This window comes from Nicotiana tabacum, chromosome 14, assembly GCF_000715075.1.
Source record: "Nicotiana tabacum cultivar K326 chromosome 14, ASM71507v2, whole genome shotgun sequence".
Classification (NCBI taxonomy): domain Eukaryota; kingdom Viridiplantae; phylum Streptophyta; class Magnoliopsida; order Solanales; family Solanaceae; genus Nicotiana; species Nicotiana tabacum.
Genome location: NC_134093.1, coordinates 33,580,075 through 33,589,198, shown reverse-complemented (window position 1 = coordinate 33,589,198; position 9,124 = coordinate 33,580,075). Strand labels below are relative to the sequence as shown.

The window sequence follows — 9,124 nt, the reverse complement described above, 5'->3', positions numbered from 1 at the left end:
CCAGGGTAGGGGTAAGGTCTGCGTACACATTATCCTCCCCAGACCCCATTAATGAGGGTTAAGGTTTGCGTACACATTATCCTTCCCAGACCCCACTAATGAGATTATACTGGGTTGTTGTTGTAATTAAATTGTTCCTTAGCAATCAACTTACGTTGACCGGGTATTTGGGTATTGGTTTAAGCCAAGATTAATAAAAATAAATATGAAAAAATGACACTGTATATCCGCTCTCAAAATAATAGCCAAAATATATATATTTTTTGTATATATATATATATATATATATATATATATATATATATATATACATTTTGTATGTTATAAACAAAAATTATACGAATTTTATACACTTTTTAGGCTACCAAATATAAATAATTTCTGGCACGAGTTAAAAGTGAAAAAAAATCCATTAATATAGGTGTTATTGGATTTCTTGTTTGTACCCATCAATATATTTACTGTCTTCACTGAAATCAAAATCGTTAGTTGAATTGCTAGTTACCTGGCTCAAGTTTGAGTTTTTTTATTTTTATTTTTTTTATCCCTCCCAAATCAGGAGGATAATATGACTCGAACTCAGGACCTAACGGTCGTGTGTGGAGGTGCTTTACCAACTGAGCAAGTCTCACTTGTTCTCAAATTTGAGTTCAAGCCTTAAAATGAAGGGTTCAACAGTTACCCACCTTATATACAATCACTACTATATATAGTGCACAAGTTCTAACTTTCTTAGACTAAAAGGTCATCTCTCAAATTCGAGTAACAGAACGAGTAAGTTGGTTCTCGATAAGCATATTTTAGCAATGAATCGATGCCAATCATTCCAAAACTCCTAAATCAAAATGTGATTGACTGATTGAGTTGGAAAATTAATATGGACTGCTTGAAGCCCAAAGCTTTACACTTGTAACTGGGCATGGGCCCAACTTAATCTCTACACTATGGGCTTATGTAATTTCGAGAAAATTGGTTGGCATAGCCACTTTTAGGTCTTGCTATTGGAGTTTGGCCGCCTTTTCAAATGCATTGGAGGCATAGCCATCGGTCCGACCAAATTGATATTTTTGCCTCCCAACTAAAATACGGAACACAACTCTAGCATGATACCGGAGTTCGAAGCCCCAAAAATAATTCTTGATTTTTGAACCCCTGCTAGTATAAAATCCAAAAACGATCCTTGGAGTTCAAAATAAGATATCTGAAACAAAGTGAAAAGGATTCAAACTATCCAATAATCGTTATTGGGGTTTGAACCTATAAAAATTTAATCCATTAATCATTATTGGGGTCATTGCTGAGTTTTGAACCTATAAAGGTTAAAGGTTTAAACCCAGAAATTGTTGTTGGGTTTGAACCTAAAAGGAGTGTTTCACCCATTGTACCTATTTTAAACTCAAGAATAATATCATGAAGTTAGAACTCCATGATTAATTGGTTATGCCTTGGAGTTCAAAATATGAAAAGTGAGAGTTGCTTCTCTGCAATTCTTACGCAGGGGCGGCCCAATCTTAAAGCAAGTGAAACACTTGCTTTAGGCCCCAAAAATTTAAGGGCCCCAAAATTACTAGTATTCTCTATATATAGTAGTATATTATTTATATAATTATCTTTTATTATTGATAAATTTATTTCTTTATTGTCATATTAATTTTTAATAACTCGATTTCTTCCTCTAATTAATATAACTAAAATAGTTTTCTGTCAATCTTATTTTGCTTTTTTACATAATTATATTTCTCTATTCATTAGTTGGTCACGTAACTATATCTAATAATCTAACTTATTATTTATTTTCCTTACATAAATTATACTCTTTCCGTCCTAATTTATATGAAAGTGTTTGACTGGACATGAATTTTATGAAATAAAGAAAGACTTTTGGAACTTGTAATCTTAAATAAATCATAGAAGTTTTTGGGCTAGAAATCATCTCATTAATGGTAAAAAGAAAAATCTAAAGTTAAATTGTTACCAAATATAGAAAAGGACTTACTAAAAAAAAAGAGTCACTTATGTTTTTTGGGTTCTCCCATTTCAGTTGTGATGCAATCAACGTTAAATTTATTTAATTTTTTATATTTTATAAAACTAAATTTTTATTTTTTTAATTCTACATCCACACTTGTCTAATTTTTTTAAAAATGATGTTCATTAAATTATATATATATATATATATATATATATATATATATATATATATATATATATATATATATATTAAGCTCTGAGTCAAATCAAGGTTTAGAACTCCGATGAGGTTGTGCCGCTCCTATAGTATGCAGTGTTGAAATTTTACTTTTAAAATCACTAATATATACTTTATGTACATGGTTAGAAATAGTGAATATGATTTAATGCTTTCGTATGCAAAATAAATAAATAAATAAAGAAGTTTAAATATCATTTTCCTCTCTTCCATTATCCACAATGGCTACCATAACTGGTGCAACTCCCCGAATTGGAACCCCATGGCGCTTCGCAACTCCAAAGCACCATTTCTTCAACAGTTGTACGAAGCTCTCACTATCTAGTTCAAACCCTAATTTCACTCTTCACAAGCTTTCATCACAACCATTTCCAATGGTGCCCAATTTATTCCGAGCCGACGCTTCCTCTGCCTTTTCCATCGGTATTCTCTCTCACACACATGCGCTCTCGTAGACACACACGCTCCTATGTGCTAAATTTGGTGGATTATGCTTTAGATTTGTAGATTTGCTGATCAAATATGTGAATGTGATTAATTGTTGTAATTGACTCGATTGTGATTTTTTTGTTTAATTAAACCGTTTAACTTAGAGTTATATAGTATTTTTAGCTACGTATCTGTACTATGCACAGTGTTGTTTCTGAATTGTGCTTAAATTTTACAAAAATAGCTTATCAATGTGCGATTCTACTTCAAATTAGGGCTTACTCTATAGACGAAGTGCTCCTTGACTTGCGCGGGATAGGGGGAGGGTGGGCGGTATGCAACCTTCCTCTTGCATTTCTGCAAGTTTTCGAGCCTCAATAGGTTACTGACACGGGCGGAGCCAGCCCGTCGGCTACGGGGTCCGGCCGAACCCAGTAGTTTTGGTCCAAACCTTATATTTGCACAAATTATTAAGTTAGAACCCAGTAACTTAAAAGAGCTAGAATTCTGAATCCATAAGCTTCAAATCCTGGCTCCGCCTCTAGTTACTGTGGGAGCTAGTACCAAAGGATGCGACCTAGTGGTCAACAAAGTTGGAGAGAAATCATGAGGTCTTAGGTTCAAATCCTAGTGGAGACAAAAAATACTAGGTGAGTTCTTTCCATCTGCCTAAGTCTTGGTGAACAGAGTAACCTGATATCTGTGCTGGAGGAAGGTAGAAGGTACTGGTAGATACTAAGGTGTGCGCAAGCTGGTCTGGACACCACCGTATGTCTCAGAAAGAAAAAAGGGTCGCTGAGGTAGCAACTCTACCATTGTGGGAAGGCTCGCAAATTCTACTTTCAAGTATCAACTGAAATTGGGTTATTTGCATATGCACTTGCAATTGTCATTGTATAGCTTGAAGATGCCACAGAGATTATGCTAGTTATGCAGAAATTTGTTGTTTCTCTTGTAGCTGCTGAAATTACTTCTGCAATCATTAGCTGTCAAAAATTGTGACAGCTAATTATATAAAAATGGTTAATTGGATCACATCTGATGGATTATACAAATGATGTATATTATGACTACTTAGTTATGCTGGGGGGAATTTAGTTGATTGTGCCAATTTCCCTATCCAAGTAACTCATGATTTAACTCCCTTAATCCCAATTTGTTGACACACAAGTCAATAGTCCCAGAATGTATGACACCATTTCATTTCTATGCTCCTTATACAACTTAAAAGAATTCAAAACTCATTAAACTATTCAATATTTTGAACTTTGATACATGTTGTCTTTATCAAGCTAACTTTTCAAGCATTGGATCAATATTTTTGTTCACTTCCACTGATATAACATTAAAGTACATCTTAAAGCACCTGCCTAATAAAAAAACTGTCATATTAAATGGGATGGAGGGAGCAGTAGGTGTTGAATTGATGTTTGGATGCACGTGCATAAGTATTTATTCTTTTGATATGCATCTTCATAATGTTCAATTATCTAGTTTCATTGTTTAGTTTTACTTATTGGTTACTAAAGATGCTCCAAGTGAAGAATTGGAGGCTTCCTCTAGAGGGGCCATTGGAGCAAACGACTTGTTAATTGTAGGACCTGGAGTTCTTGGGCGTTTAGTGGCTGAAAGATGGAGAGAGGTACATCCTGAACTGAATAATCATATGATTTCTTTGAGAAGTAGAAACGATCCCTACCTCATAACCTAATTGAAAAGTTACATGCACGTTTATTTCTTGTTTGTTAAATCTGGTTAGTTATGGAAATGTTTGATGTCCATTTTCTCAACTGATATTAGTTTTACGAGTTTCTGCCTTATTAATTGTGACAGACTGGTGGATTTCTTGTACGCATAGTGAAGTGTGCATCGTAATTGAGACTGCTAAGAGTTTTGAACCCTTTAATGTGGCAGGAACACCCAAGCTGCCAGATTTTTGGGCAGACAATGACCACTGATCACCATGATGAACTTATTAAAATGGGAATTAGTCCATCTTCGAGAGAAACCAAGTTTACGTTTAAGTTCCCATATGTTATATTCTGTGCTCCTCCATCCCGGACTGAAGACTACCCTGGTGATATTAGGTAAGCTTGACAGTTCATGCAATAGCTAGCTGCTATCGCCTTTCTGTTGTGGCATTCTTTGATATTTAGTTTAAAATATTTTGTGGCTCGTTAAGCACGGTGGTGTCTCAGTTTTTCGTGAACAACAACATCAAGATGGGAAACTTCTGTTGCTATCTCATTATAGAGAGCACAAATGCCTTTAAACTGTAGTGCCGCAATAAGCAAATACTTGTGCATTTTTAGTAAAACTATTGTTTTGTTGTGAGATAGCCCCTCCTTTTCTACTGCTGTTATGATTGCTGCAAATATCCGGGCTAGTCATTAGCCATAAATGCTTCACCTAGCTGGCAGCTGCATAAGTAGTAGTGTATGTTTTTTTAAAATCATGTGTATGGGTTGATCAGACCACTTTTGTGATTCAGCTCTGCTCTGAGTAGAATTAGTCAGCAGCAAATTCAGGTTTGATGAGTCCAAACATTGTTATTGTTTGTCAGCATTATTTTTCTTCAGATTTTCTGTGCTAAGTTTTGTCATACTGATACTATAATTTGATTTAATTAATTTCTATTTCACACATCAAATGAGCAGGGAGGCTGCGTTAAAATGGAGTGGTGAAGGTTCTTTCCTATTTACCTCGAGTTCTGCACCATATGACTGCTCTGATAATGGATCAGTTGATGAGGTGTAATATCTTACATAAAACACTATATTGCTGGTAACAGTTTCTTATTCTGATTGATTCCTCTTGAAGGGATTTTTAGGATTGTCGATTAAAGACACAGGCTTTGAGAACTGTATTTCCTGAAGGAAGCTACTGAACTTTAACTCATGTAACATAACGACATTAATCATGTTTTCTCCGAGGAGGTCTGAGCTTTCGTTAAACCTTTTGCGTTGTTAAATGTGTAGGATGGTCCCATAGTCCCAATTGGAAGGAGCCCAAGGACTGATATTCTTCTCAAGGCAGAGGAAGTAGTGCTGGAGTTTGGCGGTTGTGTTGTTAGATTGGCTGGCCTTTATATATCCTTAGATATGGATTTCAAAGAGCTAGGGTTCTTTTTGTGTAGCCTTCAGATCTTTATTTTATATTTACCTTAACCACTAACACAAGGAAGACAGAGGTGCACATACATATTGGTTACATAAAGGAACCGTGGATATTCGTCCTGATCACATCCTCAATCTTATCCATTATGAGGTGAGTGGGAATCCATGTTTTGCGTCATGCTTAGTTTAGAAGCTGCACTTTGTTCTTCATGTGTCTACAGTTGTGTCAGTGATTTTTTGGCTTGTCTATTCTTACAGGATGCTGCTTCCTTGTCAGTGACCATCTTGAAGAAGAGACTTCGTGGTCGGATCTTTTTGGGTTGTGACAACCACCCCTTATCCAGGTCATCCAATCTACATAATTATTAATGTTTGTGGATCGAAAGCCGAACACTCTGACCCATGTTGCCTTGAACTGTTGTATTACTTTGTGTTCATATCAGACAGGAAGTAATGGACTTAGTCAATAAAAGTGGGAAGTTTGAGAAGAAATTTGAGGGTTTCACTGGTAACTGACTCTTTTTGAAATCCTTTAGCCACCTGTTAAATTATGTCAAGCCACAACAGTCATTTGTTCTTTCTTTCAGGAACTAGTGGCCCTTTAGGGAAGAAGTTAAACAATTCAAAAACTCGTGCTGAACTAGGATGGGAGCCCAAATATCCAAGCTTCGCTCAGTTCCTTGGAGTTTCAGATTAAGTTGCTGCAAGAGCTCTCATTCTTTCTAATTATTGAAGAAATGCAGGAGAACTAGTTTCACAGTGGTCTTTTATTGCGGCATGTTCTGCATACATACAGTTCAAACGAATGAACTACAGGATCATTGTTTTTGTGCATTTAATTGCACCATGTTACGCAGATATTGCATGTGTAATATATGCCGGGGTTTGGTTTCTGTGTATTGTCTCCACTGTAATTGCTAGGAGAGGATGGTAGTCTTGTCAATTACTACTGAGATGTTTATAATGTTGGATTAAGGTGATGTTCTTGAAATGCTGCTTTTATAGTTGGAAAATCTAATGGTACGAAATGTTTCGGTTTTTGTAGCTTCCTGTGCTATTAGTTTTTCCTCTACGGAGGCTGACCATAATCCATGAACCAGACGGAAAGAAGTGTAACATTGAAAAAGCTCTAGAATGTGAGCCACTTCTTGGTCCTCGTTAATTGTCAAAAGGGGCCAAAACTTGGGACAAAGGGAATATTGTATTTTTTTGGAAGATTCTAAAATAATTGATGCTCACAAAAAGAAAACATAGTTGTTACCTCTTTGTTATTTGTTCCGTAAGGGATTAATTATTATTAGTTGTAGGCTTGTAGCCTTGATATCCGTTGCAAGTAAACGAGTTTTGTTATTTACTTTTGATCCACAGACCTTTGAATTGGGCGCAAATAGCACGGGCTAGCCAGTTTTCGAATTTGTAATTGAAAAATAGTCAGCGTTTGTAAAATCATTGAAAAATAGCTACTATTTTGCTGCAACGCGGAAAGTTTCAGTATAATATACTGGAGATTGGTGTATCTGTGTATGAACTTCCAGCATATTATGTTGCAATTCCAACAAACGGAAAGTTCCAGCATAATATACTGGAGATTGGAGCACCTGTGTATGAACTTTTAGCATATTATGCTGGAACTCCAGTATATTATGTTGGAATATTTTTCGGATTTTGAACAGTGTTTTCGTTCAGATTTATCTTTGCATAAAAAATGGATAAATTTTGATTAGTTTTGAAATTATGACTATTTTTCAATTATCACTTTTAAATCTGGCTATTTTTGAATTTTGTTGATGAACATCTAATAGTGGGCTTGAGGGGAAAAATGCAAACAAAATTTCTTTTTTGAGACAGTAACTTCAATGTTCAGTATTGAATTCCCGTCCTTTCTCTCTTTTTTTTTTGGGTGGGGGTAGGGTGCGTGGGTTGGTGGGTGAGGGGGGTGGGGGAGGGGGTGTTTGGGGAAGGACCTTTTGTCTGTAGTCAAAGAAGCCTTGAAATTTCATTTACGCAGCTTGTGAGTATTCTTCCCTAACCCATATATGACTATGTAGTTAATGTCAAATCCAATTAGTGGAAATAGATGTTTATTTGATGACGAAACTTTACTAACATTTTAGGGGTTTGGATAACATTAGGACATTTTTTTTTTGAAAGAAATAGGTTGTGCAACAAAAATTAAAGCCCGTCTTCTAAATATGGTTAATTAACCAAAGAAAATAAAACGAAAAATAGGTTTAGAGTTAGAATGATTTTGATGGAAGTATGACAACTATTCTACCTCGTGGGGTGCCCATGTGACTCATGAATCTCATCTAGGTCGAGGTTGTAGTCTTCATATTATCGAACAATTAACATTATTTATTCATTTTGTAGTCAATAAATTATATACAAAAGGAATAAAAATTGCCCATTGTTTTATTTAGTCTACACTACCACTAGTATTCGAACTCCTCCTAAAACATCCTAACATCTCTCCGTAGAGTTCTCAGATGCTGATTGCTATAAAAAATATTTATATGATTATCTTATTTTCCAATTACACTAAGCACACTACGATTATGGGAAGATCATTGAAATTTTTTAAAGCTCTCAAAGAATGCTTATATTTTGAAAAAAATAAACATATGACCTTATTAATTCTATATTATACTTGTAATTAATGAAGTAACTAACAAAAAGTATACCGAGATGATTTGATTTGGTTCTTGTAGAAGATATGCAACTCTTGGTTTGTTTGCAGTGATGCATAATTGCATATGTATAGCTAACGTAACAAATAAAAGGAGAGATAGAGAAGTGGAAAAAGGAATTAAAAGCAGTTGAGTAGTAATTAGGACTAAGGAGTAGTAATTAACTGAATACTTCATAAATTATGATATCAGAACAATAACCATTTACAAGGATCATGAGCTACGTACTTCACACAATAGTTTAAGATTTTAGGTAGAATGTTTGAATTCATTTAATATACAACTTCATGTTCTACCTTTGATAAAATCATTCTCACCAGTGGCGGACCCACGTGGTGGCTAGCGGGTTCAACTGAACCCGCTTCACCAAAAAATAATACTGTTGTATATGTATAAATTAGGATTAAAGCTGTGTAAATTTTGTATAAATATTTTATTTGAACCCACTTGACAACTATTATTTTACGACTAAAGTTATGTATTTCTAAGATTGAACCCACTCGCACAAAATTCTGGGTCCGCCACTGATTCTCACTTGTATGTTTTTTTATCCAATCCATGCACGTATTTACATATAAATCTGAAATCGTTTTATTATATATACGTGAGAGGATTATACAATTTCTCAACTTAATGCGGAGCTAGAGTGCGGGGAGCGGGTTCGGCCGAACTTTGCAGTTTTG

The 9,124-nt window shown here is 35.1% G+C and overlaps 1 protein-coding gene across 1 annotated transcript; it reads left to right on the top strand.

Annotated features, from left to right (window-relative positions):
• The first annotated feature begins 2,408 nt into the window (after positions 1 to 2,408).
• On the top strand, positions 2,409 to 6,798 carry LOC107769043 (uncharacterized). Its single transcript, XM_016588216.2, has 9 exons — positions 2,409 to 2,632; positions 4,168 to 4,280; positions 4,553 to 4,725; positions 5,296 to 5,389; positions 5,617 to 5,727; positions 5,816 to 5,905; positions 6,013 to 6,098; positions 6,198 to 6,262; positions 6,342 to 6,798. Exons 1-9 carry the CDS (start codon positions 2,431 to 2,433, stop codon positions 6,449 to 6,451), a joined length of 1,044 nt encoding a protein of 347 aa, XP_016443702.1. The 5' UTR covers positions 2,409 to 2,430; the 3' UTR covers positions 6,452 to 6,798.
• Positions 6,799 to 9,124: the final 2,326 nt, after the last annotated feature.